At 35.6% G+C, this 25,689-nt stretch overlaps 3 protein-coding genes across 5 annotated transcripts in view; 1 reads left to right on the top strand and 2 right to left on the bottom strand.

The window, feature by feature from the left end:
• The window catches only part of LOC111188495 (NLR family CARD domain-containing protein 3-like), a 35,992-nt gene extending 30,317 nt beyond the window's left edge, over positions 1–5,675 (bottom strand). Inside the window, exons 1-5 of the mRNA XM_049477102.1 lie at positions 5,626–5,675; positions 4,732–4,828; positions 3,877–3,984; positions 3,629–3,742; positions 1,057–1,105 (exon numbers count right to left, since the gene is read on the bottom strand). Of these exons, the coding sequence (XP_049333059.1) occupies positions 1,057–1,105; positions 3,629–3,742; positions 3,877–3,984; positions 4,732–4,781 (321 nt within the window). The 5' untranslated portion in view covers positions 4,782–4,828; positions 5,626–5,675. The remainder of the gene's footprint in view (positions 1–1,056; positions 1,106–3,628; positions 3,743–3,876; positions 3,985–4,731; positions 4,829–5,625) is intronic.
• LOC125801385 (zinc finger protein 239-like) overlaps positions 1–25,689 on the bottom strand; it is a 187,417-nt gene that overhangs the window by 70,038 nt on the left and 91,690 nt on the right. The window contains exon 1 of one of the 3 annotated variants that reach the window (XM_049478016.1): positions 12,191–12,304. The exons of 1 other annotated variant lie outside the window; for it this stretch is intronic. The gene's annotated coding sequence lies outside the window, so the exon portion shown is untranslated. Of the gene's footprint in view, positions 1–10,416; positions 10,483–12,190; positions 12,305–25,689 lie in introns of those variants that run through there. One more of the 3 variants, XM_049478018.1, reaches the window with a different exon arrangement.
• LOC125801268 (zinc finger protein 239-like) overlaps positions 1–25,689 on the top strand; it is a 305,512-nt gene that overhangs the window by 249,639 nt on the left and 30,184 nt on the right. The window lies entirely within an intron of this gene.

Raw genomic sequence — 25,689 nt, 5'->3', positions numbered from 1 at the left:
GTTCTACAAGTAACAGTTTTAAAATATAAATAAATGATTAATAGTGCCAATCAGCAACAATGTGAATGTAATTACAAAGAAAACAGCTAAAAAGTTCTCCAGAATTACTTAACAAAATATGTTCTAATTAGCGTTCTAATTTATATTCTAATTCTATGTATTGTACTAGAACACATTCTCCCAATCCTGGATGTATGTACTCACCCAGCAACTGAGATTATAAATATATGCACAACAGATTATGAAGTTTTATTCAATGCTATTAAAGAAACTATAAATGTCCTGTTTTCAATGCACTGGAACATAGCTTTAGAAGCAATAATCCTAGCAACAAAAAGAAAATTCCACCAGACACATAAAGCATTTTGTGGTTTTGGCCACCAGATGGCGCTAATGTGCTCTGTGCTCAAGCTTTGAGAAGAGAATATTTTTTGTACAGTTAGGAGAAACGAGTCAGTGCTTATAAAAGCTTTTTTTTACCATCATTAATATTTTAGATACGTTAGCAGAGCACTTTCAGCAGAAGTAGCATTAATTTAATTTAATTTAGCATAATTTAGAGACCTCAACCGGATTGAGATGCTGTGGCATCATGACCTCAAGAGAGCGATTCACACCAGATATCCCATAACATTATAGCTGAACTGAAACAGTTTAGTGAAGAGGAATGATCCAAAATTCCTCCTGACCGTTCTGCAGGTCTGATCTGTAACTACAGGAAACGTTTAGTTGAGGTTTTTCGCTGCCAAAGGAGGATCAACCATTTATTAAATCCAAAGATTCACATACTTGCTCCATCCTGTACTGTGAATTAACATGTTGTGTTCAATAAAAACATGCAAATATATAATTTTTTGTGTGGTTTTAGTTTAAGCAGACTATGTTTGTCTTTTGTTGTGATTTTATGACCAATTTATGCAGAAATCCAAGTAATCCCAAAGGGTTCACATATTTTTTCTTGCAACTGTATGATTAGTATCAAAACTGAAGTGAAATTAAACTTATATATAAAAGAAATCAGAGAGCTTTACATCATATATATGATTCATGACTAACCTTGAATATGTGGTCCAGTTTTTCTCTGGAATAGTTGTTTTTCTTCTTACTATGGATGAACAGAAAATCCACACTGTAATCCACATGAATAAATCATCTGATCCAAAAAGCTTAATAAAGAATATCAGCAAATAACAGATACAATTAAATACTGATTTGTAATTAAAGCCTGCATTAAATCAATTATTTTCTACATGCATCAGGATACTGTCGTAGAAGAGCTAGGGAACCTAAATTCAATTCCCAGCAACTAATAGGGGTATTTATACTCAAAAGTTCAGGTGAGCAATCAGTATCTGGGTGAACCGGAATGCCGTTCATCAGTCCAGAGCAGACTGACAGCGTCAGGACTGACAAAATGTTTCTTAAAGGTTAAAACAGAGCTTTAACTTCTAATAATAAATAGAAATATAATAGTAAATAAAGATTTTTGTCCTTCTCTTTTTCTGAAGTTTTGATGTACGTCAAAGAACCTGTTGTTTTGAACCACAGTGTCAATGCTTAATTTGTTCTAAAATTAACAGTTTTTCAAAATGAATAAATGATGATCAGTGCACAGCAACAATGTGAATGTAATTAGAAAGAAAACAGCTAAAAAGTTCTCCAGAATTACTTAACAAAATATGTTCTAAAGTGTACATAATTCATTCTGAATACATTACTGTTCTATGTACTGTACTAGAACACATTCTCCCATTCCTGGATGTATGTACACCCAGCAACTGAGATGATAAATACATGCACAACAGATGATGAAGTTTTATTCAATGCTATTAAAGAAACAAAAAATGTCCTGTTTTCAATACACTGGAACATAGTTTTAGAAGCAATAATCCTAGCCAAAAAAAATATTTTCCACCAGACACATAAAGCACTTTGTGGTTTGGCCACCAGATGGCGCTAATGTGCTCTGTGTCGTAAAGCTTTGAGTGGAGAATATTTTTCGTACAGTTAGGAGAAACGATTCAGCGCTTATGTAAGCTTTAGTTTACCATCAATAATATTTTAGATATGTTAGCAGAGCAATTACAGCAGAAGTAGCATTTATTGGATTTAATTTAGCATAAAAGAGGACAGAACAGAGCACACATACACATGGACAGAATTGTTGGTACCCCGCGGTTAATGAAAAAAAAAAACACAATGGTCCCAGAAATAACTTGAATCTGACAAAAGTAATAATAAATAAAAATGCTATGAAAATGAACACATGAAAGTCAGATATTGCTTTTCAGTCATGCTTCAACATAATTATTTAAAATATATATAAAAATCTAATGAAACAGGCCTGGGCAGAAATGATGGTACCCTTAACTTAATATTTAGTTGCACAACCTTTTAAGGTAATCACTGCAATTAAATGATTCCTGCAGCTCTCAGCAGGTATTTTGGTCCACTCCTCATGAGTTAACTGCTCCTGCTGTCTCAGGTTTGAAAGAGCTTTTCCAGACGCCTCAATGTTTCAGCTCCATCCAAAGATGCTCAATAGGATTTAGGTCAGGACTCATAGAAGCACTTCAGAATAGTCTAATGTTTTCCTCTTAGCCATTCTTGAGTGTTTTTAGCTGTGTGTTTAGGGTCATTATCCTGTTGCAAGACCCATGACCCACAGTTCAAAATCAATGTCAGATTTTCATTTATTTTTATTTAGTATTACTTTTGTCACATTCAAGCTATTTCTGTGACCATTGTGGGTTTTTCATTCACGCTTCATTTTCCTCCAAATCTCTCTCTCTCCCCCATGCTCTCACACACACACACACACACACACACACACAGCTGAAGGCATGTTTTCTCTTTCCATTCTGTTAAAGGTGGAATATGGAGCTACACTAGAGTTTATTTCCTCCATTAAAGCTCTCAGTTAAAATCAGTCACTCAGCACATTAAAATAATCTCATGTATACTGACATTAACAATAAAACAAAAAATAATCTAGTCTGCCAAACACAACACACTGCACAATGATTGTTGTCCCTTCACAGAATATTGTTGTGATTAATACAATTAATGTTTTAATTTGATTGATATAACTTATATAAATATAATTTAGTTTTGCCAATCTAACACTGATGCTTTTATTTAAGGATATCTGGTAGGTCACATGGTGCACTGTTCAATATTTGAAGGTGTGACTTTAATGTTTAAATATTGAATATATTGTTTTGATTAATATATTTAATAAGCAAATCTTACGATCATTTAAGAAGTGCAGTTTATTACAATATAATACTTTTCTAAACATGTTTTTGAATAATGCAAAATACTGTTTTTTTAATCTGACAAAATTATTAAAAAATTTTAGATATTCATTTTATCAGCATCACACACCCCTAATATAGATATATGATGATATTGTAATTTACTCTCATTGTTCAGGTCAGTCAGTCTAATCTAAACCGCCCCCACACCCCCCTCAACACCCAGCTGTGTACACTGATCATTACATACAGAAAAACTTGTGTGTGAGGGTGTGTGTGAGGGTGAGTGTGTGTGTGAGTGTGTGTTATATGCTTTAAAAAGGTAAATTATAGTAAAAATCAGTAAATGATGTAAGTAATGTTTCACTCACTGTGGGTCAGAGGTCATATCTTCACTGCTGAAAGTAGGTCGATCCCCGAAGGACTGGTCACTCTTCATAGAAACACAGCTGGGTTCTGGAGAAGCTCCTCTCTGGGTTTCAGTTCTGTTAACATTAAACACAGTGAAACTCCAGCATTTACACAGTGAAACTCCAACACACAGCACATCTTTAATAAAGATCAGGAACTGAAGAGCTTCACTCTCAGAACAGAACAGTAGTTTAGTGCAGTGATGTACCGAGACCCAGAGCTTCCTCCTCCACTGCTGAACCCTGGAGGATGACCCATGGACCAATCACTCTTCATAGACACTCCACTGGGGGCTGGAGATGCTGCTCTCTTCTCCCTGTAAACAGATCTTCATGATGATCCATGATGAGAGTAAAGTGTGGAGTAATGTGTTCCTTTACTAAAACTTATTCACAGGTTCCAGACTAACTTCTACATAACCGTCCTAGAAGCGTCCCGAAGCTTTCTGTCAGCTGCCCCAAACTGAAAAACGCTCGTCTAATAAATATACATATTTTAATTTCTTTAACAATACTGTTGAATATATTTGTGTGTTTGTTATGATGTCACAATGTCATCACCTGATTAGATCATATTTACTATATGTATTTTATAGATCTGTGTCTAGTTAATAACATGTATTGGTAAGAGCTACACAATTACACAATTATACTGTATTATAAACTAAATCAAAAATATGGACCATATTTTTGAACATAAATGTGCAACCACCCCATACCATAGCAACCACCTAGCAACAGCATAACATCACTACAGTAACCACCTAATCCTGTTCCTGTGCCAGAAGGAAACATATTATTAATATTACAATTAGATATTAAAGGCAGATATGTACTTTAAATACAGATTAGAAACACATTCTACTATAAGAATAACTGGCTGGTTTGTTAAGCGTTTCTCTGGGTTTAAATACAGCACAGGGTTCTGACTCTGGTCCAGGAGAAACTCTGTTCTCAATATTTTAAAACTGTAAAATATGCAGATCACAGCTCCAGGATTAGAGCTGAAACCATTACAATACAAAACTACTTTACATATTAAACCCATCACTTAATTTACTCACTTTAGGACAGGAGGTCCTCCTCCACTGCTGGAGTTCTGAAGATCCATCATTTACTCTTCTTCATTCACACACAGCTGAACACTGCCGACACCGACCCCTGAAAACAGATCAGCCGTTACAATAAAACCTTTATTCTTACAATAATGACATTATCATCAGAACTGCATTAAACAAAACCTGATAAACTAACAAAACAAACCAAACAGAGAACGATACATAACAGTGTGATTTACCCTCATTACACATTATTCTACACATTACAGAAACATTTACTGTTATTATAATGATTATAATTTAATTATTATTAGTAATATTACTGCATTACACAACATTATATATATACACACTGTTCTATTATTAATAATGATATTATTATTATTAATATTATTATAAATGTTACTGAATCAGAATAGAGAGATTATTTAAGTATAATATAAAACAGCAGGATTAAAAACACTAACACTCCACGTGATCTTGAGCTCCGTTGCTCCCCCTGCTGGTTAAACAGCGCTACTGCATATAAACACGCCTTTATAGCAGCTCCGTGTTTTTATCTCCCCAACAGATCAAAGTCCACATTAAGCAGTAATGCGCTTTAAACAGCATAAATTACACTGTGATCAATAAATATCAATCTATATCTGCGCATTTCTCTTCAGTTTACAGCATTATTGATCTGTTACAGCTGATTGTTCTCCAGCCGGTCTGATCTAGACCAGGTCCAGGTCTGATCCAGGCCCGGTTCAGATCTCCATGCTGATCCTGGTTCTTCCAGTGGAATCGGACACTGAGCTGAGCTTAAAGAACCGGTTCTGGATCTGAGGAACCTTTAGAACCGGTTCTGACTTTAAGCTACACGGTTCTGTTCTACATTCTCTTCAGTTCTGAACTTACCGAGTGAATCTGGATTTCTGTCCTCTTCTAATGGAGGAGACTGAACTTACTTTCACGCTCTCCTTTACCTGAGTCTCACCTGTCTTCCTGTAAGCCCCGCCCCTTGCTCTCTCACAGCGAATAGACGCTGGGTGGGCGGAGTTATTGTTCGTTTTTGGCTATTGTCAGCCAATCATATCACAGGGCTGAATGGAATGTTTGAATATTCATGAGTCTGAAGTTTCTCCCACACAGCTGTAAACCTCCCCCAGTTTTCAGACCAGTGTTCTGCCGAGTTCTCCTACCCCTCCAAAAGCGCTCCTCCCCGCACTGCGCATGATCTGACCCATATTTTATAACGTTTTCATGATGATTCTGTTTTACATGACTGCATTAAACAGCCTGAGCTCACTGTCCTTATTTATTTAAGGGTCACATGAAAGTAAATCTCAATTAAACAAATAATAAAAATCATTTAAAAACAAACTAAATAAAAACGGGTCCTAATCACCTCTTTTATCTTAACTTTACAACAATACAGTGATTTAGGCTATTCAGTTATGCTACCTACACTCCTGCCAGGAGAATGCTCTAATATGCTGCTTTTTATATTATTATCTTTAAATGTACACTAAGGAAGCACAGTTCAGCAAGGTAGCACAATTCCTCACAACACCTGCTGCTCTGTAAAAATCACTGCAGAGTAAATTCACTGCTTCAACAGAAGAAGAAGAAGAAGAAGAAGAGCAGTATAACTGATCTCCTCTGAGCTGATCTGAACAGGGTTTAAAAATTTAACTTACTGTATTTATGGAGGCTCATCATCATTTACTGTTCATTACACAGTCTCAGTGAACAGCTCTCATTTACATATAAATACATCTCATTTATGTATCATTGTTTTATTATAATTAGTATAATTATAAATGCAGTTATTTTAGCTAACACTTTCACTATTCGATCAGAAAAGAATAATAAAATCACATTTATTGGAATATCAGTGTGTATCTGAGGACCTGTATAAACCGTATTCAGAATAATGATCCTTATTTATTTATTCACAAAACTTCTGTTCTGTTCAAACCCCGTAGCCACTAAATCATTTAATTTACCACTTAAATACAAATTCAGACTCATTAAACAGCTAGACAATGTCTTCTTTATTATATCTGAACTGTTGTGTTAATTCTCCAGCCTGATGCTTCATTTACACTACATAGCACTGAGGCTTGTGAAGCAGTTTTGTGTTAAATCCACCCTGTTCACTCTGTAACACAAGCACCCATCCACCTGACCCTCTATTTCTGTAAACATATATTACTGTGAAAACTCTGATTCAACATGCCATCATATTAATAATGCAATAATCTGTGTATTGAACATTGGAGTAAAATAAATTATATTGGGCAGATATAATCTGCTTCTGATAGATATAATTTATGGACCAATGATAAATATTTTTTAACAGGACAATTTTAAATAAATATAAAAACAATAAAAGTATCTCTTGTAATTGTTCAAACATTAAGAAAGTTGTGTAGACATATAATAAAAATAAATTAAATTTAAATAATTAGTAATTATCCACAAATTCACATTGACCTTACAAAATGTCATGTGTAATTTATGCTTTACGGTGTAAAAGCAGTGGCTTTTAATGTAAATGGGTTTATTAGCCCTATAAAAAGAGACAGGGTGTTGAGGAGGTTAAAAAGGAAAAAAAAAATACTTGTCAAGCTCTCACATTGAAAGCTGTAAAATGAATATTTTACCCAGGCTGTTATATCTTTTCTAAGATACACTGGTAGAAATCCCTGTGAGTCAGTGGAGGGAGTGGGACAGACACATATCCTGATTTGTTTGAAATGGAAAGAAACCTAGAGTCTCATCTACAACATTGCAACGAAGTAAGGACAAAGGAGGATTAGCACTCCCAGGTTTTAAAGAATATTATCAATCGGCTTAAATAAAGTACTTGATCCTCTGGTACAACTAATGTAGTCAAGACCGCTAGAGCTGAGTCCGAGTCAAGACTAAGATTTTTGAGTTTGAGTCAAGACTGAGACCAGATTAAGATAAAAATAAAAACATTAAAATATCTTCTCTGTTCATCAAAATTACACTAGTCTGTGTCTCTTCTAAAACATAATCAGAAGTCACCACACAAAGTCAGCTGAATCAAATTCTATTCATTTTTATCATAAAATGTGAAATAAAATGATCACAATTTGCCATCAAACAGCTCATTCCTAAGGTTAGCTAGCTCATGCTTTAGTTCTCTCCCTGGTAACACTAGTATTTTAGCTAGCTCCTCACTAAGGTTAGCTAGCTCATCACTAAGATTAGTTAGCTTATCACTAGCTTTAGTTCTCTCCCCGGTAACATTAGTATTTTATCTAGCTCCTCACTAAGGTTAGCTAGCTCATCACTAAGATTAGTTAGCTTATCACTAGCTTTAGTTCTCTCCCCGGTAACATTAGTATTTTATCTAGCTCCTCACTAAGGTTAGCTAGCTCATCACTAAGGTTAGCTAGCTCATCACTAAGATTAGTTAGCTTATCACTACCTTTAGTTCTCTCCCCGGTAACATTAGTATTTTAGCTAGCTCATCGGTAAGGTTAGCTAGCTCATCACTAAGGTTAGCTAGCTCATCACTAAGGTTAGCTAGCTCATCACTAGGGTTAGCTAGCTCATTGATAAGGTAAGCTAGCTCGTCACTAGCTTTAGTACTCTAACCGGTAACATTAGTATTGTAGCTAGCTTGTCACTAAGGTCAGGAATGTTTCTTCTTGATTCACAAGAGTATAACTCCAGTGAGCCAGTGAAAAAAGAGCATGTTCCACTGAAGAGTTAATGTACAATTCCTAAACAGAATCACTCAAGCAGCTCCTGCTAATCTTCTGATAAGTGTAAAAGTTTGTTTACAGCAGCAGCTGCAGTTCCTAGTGAACGCACCGTGCGCAGCGCCATGCTTTCCAAACACAGTGAATATGTAAAAATACGTAATTTTAACCCGCAAACAGTCGAGAGAGAAGTTTTTGCAAGCGCCTATTTTTTTTGTGTGTGTAATTATATAACTGGACGATATGGATGTCAATCAAAGTGGAGGGCCTGTTTAGATTTCACACGCAGTTTCTTTGATGATGCATATATTTCTGAGCACTTTTTAGCATAAAAGTCCTCACGCTCTGTGACTAATCCCTAAAAAACAAAGCATGCTGATTAAAAATGGATTTTAAAGAGAACATCTGTGGCTAAATGGAAAGCTGTATATTATTTTTATTTCTTAACCCTAATGGATTAAATTTCGATGGGGAAGTTCAGAATTTAAATACTCCAGTGAAAAATAGCTTTTCTTCATCTTGGGTGAGAAAGCTAGTTAATATGTATAAAACGTTTTTAAATCGGGTTTAAACTGTAATTTGTAATTGTTGCAGGTGTATATTATTTTTTTAAGATGATAAAAGTTAAGTTAGTTGTTTTGTATGAAGATTTTGATGTTTAGCTCATGACTGCTGTCTGATCTGAGGGTGTCACCCCTCCCCCTCCCGTCTCACCTCCTGCACTCAGACACACACAAATTCACACACACACATATATATATCTGAGTGTTCCCTGTCCTATCAGAGCTGCACCTCATACAGAGGACTCGCACTCGGCCGGTCTCGTCCACAGTCTCCGAGTCCACCTCACCCCGAGACCGAGACAAGATTCCAAACAAGGTCGAGTCCGAGACGAGACCGAGACCGCCCATTTTTGGTCTCGAGACTCGAGTACTTCAACACAACCTAAATACCACAGTCAATCAGACTGAGAGAAGGAATAGGAACAGTCATGTTCTAAACTTCAAGATTCCTGAACCTGACAGACTGGTTCTCATCTACTCAGCTGTTCTTAGACATTTCTGTGTAAATAAACTCAAGTCAACTCTGAACATCCAGATTCCTGACTCCTGATAAAATATACAGACTCTGATTTACAGAATCTTCCCTCTGATCATTTCTGCAGTCTGACTTTTATATCTTCTCAAATTCTGAACTGATGGATGGATACTTTTATTGATCCCGAGGGGAATTTAGCAGCCAGTAGCAGTTACACAACACAGTAGAAACAAACAGCAATAATAGGGGAGGTACAGTAAGAAAGCAGAGTAAAAAAATATATGACTATAGATATTCTAAACTAAGATTTGAAATATTAACAATACCTTATTAGATATAAATAAAATTAAAAAATGCTGAAAGAAGAATATATGAATATCTAAATACATAAACTATACAAAAGTGTAAAAGTAAGCAGCCGTGGATATGAGGCAGTGCAGTAATACAGAATAAATTGAGTATAAGGGATAGCAGGGAGATGGTTCATTGGAGATGTAGAGATTTATTTAACTCTATATGCACTTGACGAGCTCTCCCCTCTGTGATTTAAGTTTCTAGGAGAATTGGGGATATTTCTGCATTAATTATGCTTACTTCTGATATATCAACACTGAGAGAGAAAAGGCTACGACTAGCTCCAGATCCATATCTGTAAACAACATTTCAAACTTCCATTTATCATCATAGAAGTGGAATCTACTACTGTCTGCTTTTACAGCTGCAGAACTCTTACTGGATAATGGATGGATCACCTGTACACTGCACAGAAGAGCTTGGATCCTAACTCTACTGGCCCTCACGTCCACGGATCCATCTACTGCTCAGATACATGAAGCTAAAACCAGAACTGTGAAGAGATACAGCACACGGCTTTTAATAAAGTGAAATCACTTCTTTTATGGGTGTGAATTCTCCTTTCTATTACACCTACCAGCTGGAATTTACTTTCTTTTTCTTCTGTCCTTTTTTAAAATCTGTCAGCAGGGCTGAGAATGAGGAACTGTCTGTTGGAGCACATTTTACTCACATCAGAACAAAGTCAAGTGTGAATGTAGTTGTGTGAGTGTGAGTGTGTGTACTGAACTGTCTTTAATAACGCTGGGGTCATTAGAGAGTGTAGTTGTGTGAGTGTAGTTGTGAGTGTGAGTGTAGTTGTGAGTGTAGTTGTGAGTGTGTGTAGTTGTGAGCGTGAGGGAGAGAGTAGTGGTGTGAGCGTGTAGTTGTGAGTGTGTGTAGTTGTGAGTGTGAGGGAGAGTGTGGTGGTGTGAGTGTAGTTGTGAGTGTGTGTGTAGTTGTGAGTGTAGTGGTGTGAGTGTAGTTGTGTCAGTGTGAGTGTAGTGGTGTGAGTGTAGTTGTGAGTGTGAGGGTGAGTGTAGTGGTGTGAGTGTAGTTGTGAGTGTGTGTAGTTGTGAGTGTGTGTAGTTGTGAGTGTGAGGGTGAGTGTAGTTGTGAGTGTGTGTAGTTGTGAGTGTGAGGGTGAGTGTAGTGGTGTGAGTGTAGTTGTGAGTGTGTGTAGTTGTGAGTGTGAGGGAGAGTGTAGTGGTGTGAGTGTAGTTGTGAGTGTGTGTAGTTGTGAGTGTAGTGGTGTGAGTGTAGCTGTGTCAGTGTGAGTGTAGTGGTGTGAGTGTAGTTGTGAGTGTGTGTAGTTGTGAGTGTGAAGGAGAGTGTAGTGGTGTGAGTGTAGTTGTGAGTGTGTGTAGTTGTGAGTGTGAGGGTGAGTGTAGTGGTGTGAGTGTAGTTGTGAGTGTGTGTAGTTGTGAGTGTGAGGGAGAGTGTAGTGGTGTGAGTGTAGTTGTGAGTGTGTGTAGTTGTGAGTGTAGTGGTGTGAGTGTAGCTGTGTCAGTGTGAGTGTAGTGGTGTGAGTGTAGTTGTGAGTGTAAGTGTAGTTGTGAGTGTAGTTGTGAGTGTGAATGTAGTGGTGTGAGTGTAGTTGTGAGTGTGTGTGTGTAGTTGTGAGTGTGTGTGTGTAGTTGTGAGTGTGAGTGTAGTTGTGAGAGTGTAGTTGTGAGTGTAGTTGTGAGTGTAGTTGTGAGTGTAGTGGTGTGAGTGTAGTTGTGAGTGTGAGTGTAGTTGTGAGTGTGTGTAGTTGTGAGTGTAGTGGTGTGAGTGTAGCTGTGTCAGTATAAGTGTAGTTGTGAGTGTGAGTGTAGTTGTGAGTGTAGTGGTGTGAGTGTAGTTGTGAGTGTAAGTGTAGTTGTGAGTGTGAGTGTAGTTGTGAGTGTGAATGTAGTGGTGTGAGTGTAGTTGTGAGTGTGTGTGTAGTTGTGAGTGTGAGTGTAGTTGTGAGAGTGTAGTTGTGAGTGTAGTGGTGTGAGTGTAGTTGTGAGTGTGAGTGTAGTTGTGAGTGCAGTTGTGTGAGTGTAGTTGTGAGTGTGAGTGTAGTTGTGAGAGTGAGTGTAGTTGTGAGAGTGAGTGTAGTGGTGTGAGTGTGAGGGTGAGTGTGTGTACAGACCTCTTGTTCGTGTCTTTAATAGTGTGAGTGTAGTGGTGTGAGTGTAGTGGTGTGAGTGTAGTTGTGAGTGTGAGTGTAGTTGTGAGTGTGAGTGTAGTTGTGAGTGTAGTTGTGAGTGTGAGTGTAGTGGTGTGAGTTTAGTTGTGAGTGTAGTTGTGAGTGTAGTGGTGTGAGTGTAGTTGTGAGTGTGAGTGTAGTTGTGAGTGTAGTTGTGAGTGTAGTTGTGAGAGTGAGGGTGAGTGTGTGTACAGACCTCCTGTTTCTGTCTTTAATAAAGCTGGGGACCCAAATCGCTCCAGTTCAGGGGTTGTTTTAACCCACCGGGAGGTTCCACCGATTGGGAGGGAAAGGGGCTCACTTTTCTCAGGAGAACCTGAAGAACAGAAAAAAATGGACATGTATCAATTATAGAACATGATCAGTAATATAATAATACTTATGGGTAACGGCTGTTTGAAGTAACCTAGTTTAAACAGTAATACAGAACTGTGGTCTTGTTGTTATAATTTACCCTGTCAGAAAGAATGGAGTCTTTGGGGGCGGGGCTTCTGCTTTATATGTGGCTGTTCTTACCCTGATAACCCATCATTTATTTCTGTGTGAACAGTTTGAATAAAAATTACTTTAAAAAACATTTTTTGCATAACTTAAACACTTTTAGTTTGGTCTCCTATTTTGAGAGAATCACTGAGAACATTAGTATTTTTAAGTTGAAGAAACTTTTTATTACTTTATTTCAGACCACGCCCCAGCAGATTCTCATTGGACTTGTTCTGTGGAAGGTGCTAGAAAATCTTTTACTTTCAAACAACACGATTTGTTTTTTTCTGTATTTTATTTTTATTATTTTATTATTTTCTGTTCTTCTGAGAAGATCTACAGACATCCTACAGTTGACTCCATTAACCAAGACACCATTTTCTGCCTTCAGCTCTTTTTACATTTAGGAATTTGTAAGAAGATTTCCATGTTCAAGAGACGTTTTTCTTTTTTGCAGTTGAGGCTTATCTTAAGTTAGAAAATGCAATGTATTTTTTGTGGATTTTTGTGTTATATCATTGTTTAAACAGCTTTTGAGAATAACTCTGAGCATGATAGTATCCAAACTAGACTAACTAGCTAACAGTGTTAATGTTCTGCTGTTTCACTTTGTGATTTGTATTTTTAAATGTGTGTTTTTACCAAAAAATGCATGTATTGTATTTTGCAAAATATCTAGATTAATGTTATTTTTTTGTTTGTTTAATTCAATCAAGGGCGTAGGAGCGGGCAATTATGCAAGCAATGTCTGAGTTATCACCTAATATTTAAAATAATATAACAGATTATTATTATTGTTATTATTATTATTATTATTATTATTATTATTATTATTATTATTATTATTATTATTATGTATTGGCATGTCAATTCTGTTGTATATTTACATTTTCTCCTGCACTTTTATTTTTTTCTACTGAGAGCTCTTCTTAAGAAGGTGTCCTTTTATGTAAAAGAATGTAACTTTACGTTTCATAGAGACTTTTATAAACGTCAGGATATGTGGTCTTACTGTGAAATACAAATGAACAGAAGTCACGTTACAGCAGTGTTTCTCAACCCAGTTCTTATATATTCTACTGCATATTCTGCATATTCTAGAGCTTCCTCTGGTGGATATACATGATTAATTTAGGCTCCATAGGGGGCTAAAGGATTTTAACAGGTAAACTCAGTAAATGACTGTTTATTAGCTGATCAGGTGGAAAACACTAGTTTAGGGCAGTGATCGGGGTTAAGTAACTGCTTTAAACTACCAACTTAAAGTACTGTACGAAATTCTGGCGATCATCTACATCCAGCTTCTAGATAACTAGTTAGTTAAATCAATTTTCGTTCATTATAGCTCAAAGTAAGTCCTGTAATCCTAAATGAATAAACAGTTTGAAAATTAAAGTGATTAGCTGATCAGGTACAGGGAAACATTACATATATATTTTATTTTTTTCCTTTAACCCTGACTCCCAATCTAGCTAATTCCAAAGATAAGCTTACACACTAACACAGCTGCAGTTTATTAATCACAGTGGGTTTAAACTGTGTGCTGATTCAGAGACGTGTATTTTTAACCAGCTATCAGAAACATATCATCACAGTTGAAGTGGTTAGCCTATCGTTACCTTTCTTTTAGAAAAATCTCCGTATATCCATATCTGTTTTAAAATCAGCTGAAGCGGCTGCGTCCCGATCCCGCTGCTAAATCTCACAGCGAGGGGGCGGGGCTTCCCCAACAGCAAACTGCCTCTGCTCCGCGCGCCGCAAAACCAGCAAGCTGATTGGCTGTTTCTACTGAGAGGCGTGACTTAATACCTGAACCGGCTCCGTGATTGGTCCGGTCTGTCTCCTCATTAATAGTACAGCTGACCTGAGCGAACTGATATCATTTTTGGGGGGGACAAATCCACCTGTTTCTAATATTGGGTGGGACATGTCCCACCCATCCCCCCCGGTTCCTACGCCTATGAATTCAATAATTGCTACCACAGAACATGTTGAGAATGTATTAAGTTGAACAAAATAATTCTGAACAACATTTCTTACTTACTTACTTTTTTTTAATTGGCCAGATTTAAGACTAGGTTGTAGGTTCCTTAAAAGTACTGTCTTGTTTCTAAATTTAAATATTTTAAATAAAAAGGAGGAAAAATAAATATACATTTTCTTTATTGATCATGATATGTTTTTTAAGCTTTCACAACAAATGTAAGTAAAAAAAACACTTAAAAAGTTGAGTTTAAATAACCAGGTAGAACAGTTTACACTACAGTGTATTTTAAGTATAACTATTTTAGATTTAAATTAATTAAACTCAAAAGGTTTCTTACAGGCATTTAGACTGAACTTACCTAAATGAATAGATTTTCTGTAGTATGCATTACTTAAAAAATGTAGGCAATCACTTGCCTCAAACTCTTTAAGATCAATCAACTTATCCGGGTTTACAGTGTTTACATTTTCTCCAAAGTGAGTCTGAGTCCGGTGTGTAAAGAGTGCGCATGCAAATAACCTACACCATCCTTTTCTTTTCATTTTTTAAGATTTTTTAGTTTGACTTTCCATGTTGTGTAAATAAATTGTTTGTGTTGCATCCAATTTTTAGATCCTCCCCACTTCATGATCCATCTTACACCCAGAGACCTTATTACACTATTCAACTTCAGGTAAATCTAAAATCCCCCATACATTACACATATCAAACCCCAGAACCTATTAATAATATTCATATATATATATAAATATATAAAATATAATAATCTAACCAGCACAGTGTCGTCCATCTGTTATCAAGCATCAGCCGCTAACTCAGCTCTGAAAACAGCTTCCACCCTCCAACCTTCACTGCTGATCCGGCTAATCACTAGCATTGAGCTGCATTCCAGTTTTCTGAGATCAATCACTAAAGACTCCACTGAACTACAGCCATAATCCACATATCATATAAACCCCCAGAAAACAGGGTAAAATGACCCCAAAAATACTTCAAAAAGCACCCAGAGATGGATCAAAACAAAGAGCTGGAGAGTTCTGAAGTTTCCAGCATTGAGTCCAGACCCAAATCATACTGAACTCCGGTGAAGAGATCTTAAACCTGATCTTAAAACTGCTGTTGGGAGAAGAAACCCTTCAGATACGAGAGTTCTGGAGCAGATTACAGAAGAAGAGTCCAGAGTTCCAGCTGAGAGGTGGAAGAAGCTCCTTAATGGTTACAGGAAACAACTGATTTCAGTGTTTTTTTTTTTCAAACGGTGTGCAACCAAATATTATTTTGAGGGTGCCAATAATTTAGTTTGGTCTGATTTTGATATTTTGTTTGAAATGTTATATATATTTTACATGGTGTTTTTCTGGTTTTTTTTTGTGTGTCTATTTATAATACTCTCAAAAGAAATCCTTTCAGGGGTGCCAACACTTTTAGCCATGACTGTATTTGACTATTTAAATTTCAGACACTGAACTGTTTCAGCCAAACAAAGAAACAATAAAGCATTTCCACCTAAACCCAAAAATCACTTTCTTATTTTAAGGTTTAATGGAAATAATGAGATTAATAAAAATCTGGCTAATAAAAAGCTAAACATCAGCTTCCTCCAAAACAGAGGCATTATTGTTTCACACAGGGATTCTTTTACAACATAGTACAATTCAATCTACAAACTTCAACAAGACTGCAAGATCAAACTCACTGTGTAAGAAGGAATATATTTTTATAAGAATGAGATCATTTAAAGTTAATCAAATATTAATCCTACCTTTATATTTCTGGATTCTGCAGTAAAATCAGTCGTCTGTGTCGTAACGCAGCGTCTCTTCATAAACTGAAGGTCTTTCTGAGGTGTGTATCACATTAACTGGTTAGACTGGTTTTTAGATCGTTTAGTCAGATTTTAGAATGTTTTCAGGTGTGTCTTCATATAAACACAAAACAACACAGCAGAGTCTCCATCTAGTGAGCAGTTATCAGAAACATCTATATTAATGGTCAGCGATATTTTTAAAGTATTCCTGAAAGGATAAACTATAACTTTTCACATATAATATTCCAAAAACATCCTGAAAATGTGTAACATAATAAAGATTTGCATCACAAAGTAACAATGTAATAAATATAAATAACATTTCATATGCAACATTCCTAGTGTCACAAATGAGGATGGAGGGATGGAAGTAAGTGCACAATATTATTTATTTAAACAAACTAGATTAAAAAAACAGAAAACAAAACAGGGGTAACGCAATAACTCAAAAAAAAAACAAGATAAGGATATAAATCTAACTAAGACAAAGACTAGAAAAACTGAGGAAACATGAAACTCAAAATATAACTCTAAACATAAAATAACCTGAGAACACAAAGATTACAACCTGAACAAACTTGGACCACTTACATACAGAGGACAAGGAAACAAAAGACTCAACCCTGAACGCTCAAACAGAGGGGCTTAAATAAATGAGGAGAGTGAGGAACACCTGGGCTTGGATAACGAGGGGGCAGGGTTACAAACAAGACACAGGTGAGAACACTAATGGTTAGGGCGGGACTAGGGTGGGGCTAGGGCGGAAACAGGTACAAAAACACAACACAAGCACATGGCAGGGAACACATGACAGGTAAACAGAGGGGCAGGAGCACAAGAGACCAAATGAGGGAGACAGACATGGGCTAAACTGTGACACCTAGTTTCACAAAAACTGGTATCTAAAGTAACTTTCTTTATACTTAAATACAATAATTAAACATAAACAAAATACAACATAATAATCACTTTGGTTTCACACAAATGAATAATATTAAAATGTTAGACATTTTATATTTGAATCCTAGTTCCTTACAGTGTTTCCTTCTCCATCTCTGATTGAGTTTTTTCACAGCCACTGTTTTATTATATATATATATCTATCTGTGTGTGTGTGTGTGTGTGTGTGTGTAACAGACTCATTACTACACCCTTCTCAAAACCAGCTGAAGGGCCATGCAGACACAGGGGGGCAGAAGCCATTTTAAAAAGCTTTGATTGTTTAGAACCACTGTCAGTTACTGTCAGTTTAAATTAGTTGCTTTTTATTTTAGTTAATTTATAAAATATATGCTTATTAAATATTATGTAATGATTTGCATGCACCTATTGTCACCCCTGAAGGGTTAGAAGGGCCTCACTGCACACCACTGACAAAAATAAAGATGACGGGACTAAAGAAAAACATCTTTTACCCATAAAAAGTGGCACCTCTCATACTGGATTTACTTTGGACAAAATGTATTAGACACCACACACTGAATATTTCTTATGTCACTACTTCTATAGGCCAAAAACATATATGAATATAATGTATTTAACTGAAACTTGTCTATACAACCAATCATTTATAAAGTAAAATCTTAAAAAATATCAGGGGTGCCCAGCCTTTCTTATACCATCGTAACTATGTGAAATTTAATTGAGTTTTATGTATTATTAGGAACACACATTAGACATTACAACTGTAGTTATGATTGGAAATAAAAGCTTTGTCAGGGATGAACATAATGACTGATTGAGCTCAGTTTCAGACCCTTTGGCCTAATTGAGCTATTTTGACTGTGATGTACTGAGCTGTACAGCTTTGTAGTGTTGGAACACTAATAGATTGAAAGAACTCCTCTAGTGTTTTACAGAGATAAACATGTTCAGTAATCTTTGGAAATAACACATTTTCAGGGATTAAATTAATAACTGAGCCTGGCCTGAAATAAACTGAGCTGATTTAAATTCAGATCATTGAGAAAATAAACATTCCACAGTAATTAAACAAAATACATTCTAGGTTTTGTATAGAGAACATATTTGTGCTGTTTAACTTTTTCTCCAGTATAACAATCGCTAAGAAAACAAAAGCAAGTATCAACGAATGAGCAGAATGCCACTGACCTGAAACTGCTGGCGTAAATCTGCTGGATTAAATCCCTTCTCCAAAGAACGGAGCACTAGCTTCCAGCACAGTCAGAAACCGAATAAGGCCCAGACCTGGTCCTACGTTCAAAAAGACACTGGGCTGAGTCCGGTCATCATTGTAAATACTTGATTTGATATCTTCTTACTGGACTTTATTCTACTTTTGAAAACCTTTAGAGATTGCTAAGAATAAGAAATGCCTAAAAACTGTAAGAGTTTATGAGGAGCTTTCACTGTTGCCTCTTGTTAGTATTTCTCTATTTCTATCATTAGTTTTCTTCCTTAATGTGTATTTTATGCTGTCTTCTACTGTGGTTTATATGTATCATCGTAAAACTTTAATTTATACGTTTATATTTATATATATATATTGGCTCACTCTCTGGAGTCAGCGCTTGTCGTTTATTTGAAAGAGCCGGCTAAGAGTCTGACCCATCACTACTAATAACTACAGTGCCGTAGTTTAACACTTTATTGTTGTGCTGTTGTACCAGAAAAGAATGTAGACTGTTAAAACTTACTCCTATCAGCATGTTCTGTGTTACAGGAACAAAAGTATTGGCATTCCACCATTTAGCCACAGGCAGTAGCTTTTATACTGTTTGTAACAAAACAAATGATAGTGTGATATAAATTTCGTCCAACACTGTATCGGATGATTTACACTTATGTATGTACAGGCTCACAAATCTATTTCTTTATTTTAATAGTTCCTATAAATGTTTTGTTACAGATGCACACAGCAATGAGATGATATAAATAATAGTTTATGCTAGACGTTCATTATCTTTAATGTCTGATTTGTAAACCACATTATCACATGCACTGTATAAAACTATTCGCCATTCCCTGGTTCTTAAAAGTTTTTATTAAGGACGCAGACGGCGCGGTCGGTGCGGGAATTTTTTTATTTTTTCTCCCCTGCCTTCATCTTCAGGTGGGTCAGAATCAATGACTTCCCAGAGCAGATTTATTCTATCTGTGGCTTTCTTTGCATTGCTAATGTGCACTCTCGCTGCTTTACTATCTGTGGCTTTCTCTGTGCTGCTACTGTGCACTCTCGCTGCTTTACTATCTGTGGCTTTCTCTGTGCTGCTACTGTGCACTCTCGCTGCTTTACTATCTGTGGCTTTCTCTGCGCTGCTACTGCGATAGCTCTTCTTTACTTATTTGGCTCTTGCTGCTGCTACTGCGCACACTCTTCTTTACTGGCTCTCGCTGAGGTGTTTTATCCACACGGAGCGCTTACTAACTGAACCGGTTCTGCACGTTTAATCTCTCCGTACCTGGGGACACAGAGCCGCTCAGCGGGAGGGAGTAGCGGGATCTGCCCGAAGGCTAGCGGGCTCTGCTACTGAGTCCTTAGTGCCACTGTAAGACCTGGTCGCTGCGAGCATTAAGCTAATGGGTCAGAAAAAGCCAGAAACACAGCAGCGGCATGGCGTTTAAAACCTCCTTGCCCTGCAGTGGTAAAGCTTTAGTTCTGAACCGGTCCGCGAGCCCCGCACTTTGATGGTTCGCCATTTCCCACAAATCATAAATCATGGGTTGTGCTGCTGTGAGCAAGTGGATTGACCTTAGTGGGCGGGGCTTATTTCCAGATGCCAATAACTGACTAGTCCCCACCTACCTGTTAAAACAGGGTCTCAACCAGTCCAAAAGCGTAGCTAAGAAAACAAAACTGAGCAAAAAAATACTGAAAGCGCAAACACATTTCTTATGAATCTAAAACACAAAACGGAATATTAAACTCTCCGTTTAATATTAAATATTCGGGTTACAGACATGATTTATTTTTTATATCAATAATAGTCATTTTGTTTTTTAATTTACATTCTGTGGTTATGGATTATACTTTCATTTCTCAAAACTTTTGTCCTAGTTTTGACACCATATTACTAAAGTTACTGCTTCATTACTCCACATGATGCTGCTATTATCAAGTGAATAGGGTAAACCTGCTGTGAAGAATATTAGTTGTTAAATTCTGTGAAACTGACACCAATAAATCCATTATTCCTGGTATTTACTTGTTTAGAAGTATTTATCCTCTCCAGTAACACAGATGCTGGAGAATCACAATATCGTTTTTCACTCTACAATTTTAGTGTCCAATGCATTACTTGTTACCTGCAAAAAAGTAGCCCAAATAATACACACAGTCAATTTACAACACCTCAATTTACAACACCTCAATTCACAACCACCTCCTTATTTCTACACTTACTATTTTTATAGATCTACTTTAGATCTTCTATAATTACAGACTGAAATCCTGTATCTGTTTCTCTGCCTTCATTATTATCCTCCTTTCACCCAGGACTTCTGTACTTTAATACAATACAGATTAGCTATTATAGCATCCACTCATATCAGCACAACACACACTAACACCTCATACACACCACCATGCTAATCCCTGCAGTGCTGAAAATAACCACCCACCACGCAAATAATAATAGCTGCTCTGTGGGGGGTCTACACTGTGGGGTTCTGAGTATTGAGGAAGAGTGAAAGAGTAAGAATAATAATAAAGTATACAGAGAAACAGATACAGAACTACAGAGTGTCCTTTATGATCAGCGGAGCTAAAAAGATGCTCAGTGAGTGTATGGTCATAGGTGTATGGTGTATGGAGCTGGTCATAATATTCTGACTTGACTGTGTATAAAATGGTTAAGGGTAAATTAAATACATTCTTCCACAAAACAAAATTGGTACCACATTAAAATAAGACTACCTTTATAAAGGGTTATAAATGGTTTATAATTAGTTTATTAATGGTTACTAATTAGGTTGTAAATGCCTTAATCAGTTATAAGACATATATAGAAAGGGCAACAATATAGATGGCTGAGGGTTCACTATTTGGCAAACAATATTTTTTTTTGCCCTTTCTACATATGTGTTATAACTGATTATTCATTATTTTTAAGACATTTACAACCTAATTAGTAACCATTAATAAACTAATTGTAAACCATTTATAAACCCTTTATAAACGTAGTTGTTTTAAAGTGGTACCACAAAATTAGTCCCTGTATGTGTATAGTGTATTTTTCCAGCATTATTTAACACTATGTTTTTCATAGCTAATTTCAACCCGGATGCAAGCCACTAGAGATGGGCCAGTTCCTGTTGGTGAACTGATCTTAGACGAAGAGGGAAAGCACCACGAGGTGGCGCTGTGGAGAGAGGCAGCGCTGGCAGAACTTGCCCTCTTGCAGCTTACAGAAATTAAACATCTGAATATTGTGAGGTAAATTATTACTGCAGCTGTTTAAAGGAGGTGGTGTTGATGTTATGGTTGTGTGTTGAGTTGTTTCAAGGGCAAAGCAAACTCACATTGTTATACAAGATGTACACTGATTACTTTAGATTATATTAAAGTGTCATTTCTTCCGTGCTGTCCCAGGAAATATTGACAAATGAGAAATACTGTCATTTTTCGGTATTCAACTGTCTAATGGTGAAAACTGGAAAAAATATTTTTACTTGCAGAAACCTGAGAAAAAAACAGAAGAGGGATTGTGGTGGTTGGAGTCTCTGTGGGAAGCAACACCACTCTCCTTTTGACAGAAGATATGGAGGAGCTCATCGTTCCACCCAATGTACTGATCAGCTAATTAAGCGCCTTCCAATCATCGTAAACATTTCCTATGAGGGAGGCGTTATTTGTTCTATTGGCAGCCCAGCTTTTACAGAGGCATAAGGCCTTAAAAATGTCTTTTCACATACAAATACAGTTCTAATCTGACCCATAATCTGTTTGTTTTTCCATCCCCTGTTTTCTCCTTTTCAGTTTAGGGGAGAAGTTATATACATGGACTTGATTTGTAGTCAATAACGAGTATAAACTTTTGTTGAATAGCCCACCTCCGATCTCCCCCAACATTCCGAAATACAGTGTGATAGTTTATATACACAGATAGTTTATATACACAATACCTTCAGCTAGTCAAGCCACAATAAGTCAACTGACAAGAAATGCTTAAAAATGCATCAATATTATAGAGATATTTTCAGCAACAACTGGAAAGTTATGCATTTCCTCGACATTAATCTTCCAATCTATTCCCCTTTCCTACCTATTCATTCGTGCTTGTCATCAGACCTTTCCTGGCTTAACTACGACAAGGAACTGTGTGTATAAGAGTGCTTTAATAAACTAATCTGTAGGCACTGTGTGTATAAACAGTGTTTTTAATAAACTATCTGTAGGAACTGTGTGTATAAACAGTGTTTTTAATAAACTATCTGTAGGAACTGTGTGTATAAACAGTGTTTTTAATAAACTATCAGTAGGAACTGTGTGTATAAACAGTGTTTTAATAAACTATCTGTAGGAACTGTGTGTATAAACAGTGTTTTTAATAAACTATCTGTAGGAACTGTGTGTATAAACAGTGTTTTTAATAAACTATCTGTAGGTACTGTGTGTATAAACAGTGTTTTTAATAAACTATCTGTAGGTACTGTGTGTATAAACAGTGTTTTTAATAAACTATCTGTAGGAACTGTGTGTATAAACAGTGTTTTTAATAAACTATCTGTAGGAACTGTGTGTATAAACAGTGTTTTTAATAAACTATCTGTAGGAACTGTGTGTATAAACAGTGTTTTTAATAAACTATCAGTAGGAACTGTGTGTATAAACAGTGTTTTAATAAACTATCTGTAGGTACTGTGTGTATAAACAGTGTTTTTAATAAACTATCAGTAGGAACTGTGTGTATAAACAGTGTTTTTAATAAACTATCTGTAGGTACTGTGTGTATAAACAGTGTTTTTAATAAACTATCTGTAGGTACTGTGTGTATAAACAGTGTTTTTAATAAACTATCTGTAGGAACTGTGTGTATAAACAGTGTTTTTAATAAACTATCTGTAGGCACTGTGTGTATAAACAGTGTTTTTAATAAACTATCAGTAGGAACTGTGTGTATAAGAGTGCTTTAATAAACTATCTGTAGGCACTGTGTGTATAAACAGTGTTTTTAATAAACTATCTGTAGGAACTGTGTGTATAAACAGTGTTTTAATAAACTATATGTAGGAACTGTGTGTATAAACAGTGTTTTTAATAAACTATCTGTAGGAACTGTGTGTATAAACAGTGTTTTTAATAAACTATCAGTAGGAACTGTGTGTATAAACAGTGTTTTAATAAACTATCTGTAGGAACTGTGTGTATAAACAGTGTTTTTAATAAACTATCTGTAGGAACTGTGTGTATAAACAGTGTTTTTAATAAACTATCTGTAGGAACTGTGTGTATAAACAGTGTTTTTAATAAACTATCTGTAGGAACTGTGTGTATAAACAGTGTTTTTAATAAACTATCTGTAGGTACTGTGTGTATAAACAGTGTTTTTAATAAACTATCTGTAGGTACTGTGTGTATAAACAGTGTTTTTAATAAACTATCTGTAGGAACTGTGTGTATAAACAGTGTTTTTAATAAACTATCTGTAGGAACTGTGTGTATAAACAGTGTTTTTAATAAACTATCTGTAGGAACTGTGTGTATAAACAGTGTTTTTAATAAACTATCAGTAGGAACTGTGTGTATAAACAGTGTTTTAATAAACTATCTGTAGGTACTGTGTGTATAAACAGTGTTTTTAATAAACTATCAGTAGGAACTGTGTGTATAAACAGTGTTTTTAATAAACTATCTGTAGGTACTGTGTGTATAAACAGTGTTTTTAATAAACTATCTGTAGGTACTGTGTGTATAAACAGTGTTTTTAATAAACTATCTGTAGGAACTGTGTGTATAAACAGTGTTTTTAATAAACTATCTGTAGGCACTGTGTGTATAAACAGTGTTTTTAATAAACTATCAGTAGGAACTGTGTGTATAAGAGTGCTTTAATAAACTATCTGTAGGCACTGTGTGTATAAACAGTGTTTTTAATAAACTATCTGTAGGAACTGTGTGTATAAACAGTGTTTTAATAAACTATATGTAGGAACTGTGTGTATAAACAGTGTTTTTAATAAACTATCTGTAGGAACTGTGTGTATAAACAGTGTTTTTAATAAACTATCAGTAGGAACTGTGTGTATAAACAGTGTTTTAATAAACTATCTGTAGGAACTGTGTGTATAAACAGTGTTTTTAATAAACTATCTGTAGGAACTGTGTGTATAAACAGTGTTTTTAATAAACTATCTGTAGGAACTGTGTGTATAAACAGTGTTTTTAATAAACTATCTGTAGGAACTGTGTGTATAAACAGTGTTTTTAATAAACTATCTGTAGGTACTGTGTGTATAAACAGTGTTTTTAATAAACTATCTGTAGGTACTGTGTGTATAAACAGTGTTTTTAATAAACTATCTGTAGGTACTGTGTGTATAAACAGTGTTTTTAATAAACTATCTGTAGGTACTGTGTGTATAAACAGTGTTTTTAATAAACTATCTGTAGGAACTGTGTGTATAAACAGTGTTTTTAATAAACTATCTGTAGGAACTGTGTGTATAAACAGTGTTTTTAATAAACTATCTGTAGGAACTGTGTGTATAAACAGTGTTTTTAATAAACTATCTGTAGGAACTGTGTGTATAAACAGTGTTTTTAATAAACTATCAGTAGGAACTGTGTGTATAAACAGTGTTTTAATAAACTATCTGTAGGAACTGTGTGTATAAACAGTGTTTTTAATAAACTATCTGTAGGTACTGTGTGTATAAACAGTGTTTTTAATAAACTATCTGTAGGTACTGTGTGTATAAACAGTGTTTTTAATAAACTATCTGTAGGAACTGTGTGTATAAACAGTGTTTTTAATAAACTATCTGTAGGCACTGTGTGTATAAACAGTGTTTTTAATAAACTATCAGTAGGAACTGTGTGTATAAGAGTGCTTTAATAAACTATCTGTAGGCACTGTGTGTATAAACAGTGTTTTTAATAAACTATCTGTAGGAACTGTGTGTATAAACAGTGTTTTAATAAACTATATGTAGGAACTGTGTGTATAAACAGTGTTTTTAATAAACTATCTGTAGGAACTGTGTGTATAAACAGTGTTTTTAATAAACTATCAGTAGGAACTGTGTGTATAAACAGTGTTTTAATAAACTATCTGTAGGAACTGTGTGTATAAACAGTGTTTTTAATAAACTATCTGTAGGAACTGTGTGTATAAACAGTGTTTTTAATAAACTATCTGTAGGAACTGTGTGTATAAACAGTGTTTTTAATAAACTATCTGTAGGTACTGTGTGTATAAACAGTGTTTTTAATAAACTATCTGTAGGTACTGTGTGT

This window comes from Astyanax mexicanus, chromosome 4 (genome assembly GCF_023375975.1).
Source record: "Astyanax mexicanus isolate ESR-SI-001 chromosome 4, AstMex3_surface, whole genome shotgun sequence".
In the NCBI taxonomy this organism is placed as follows: domain Eukaryota; kingdom Metazoa; phylum Chordata; class Actinopteri; order Characiformes; family Acestrorhamphidae; genus Astyanax; species Astyanax mexicanus.
This window is presented reverse-complemented; position numbering and strand designations above follow the sequence as displayed.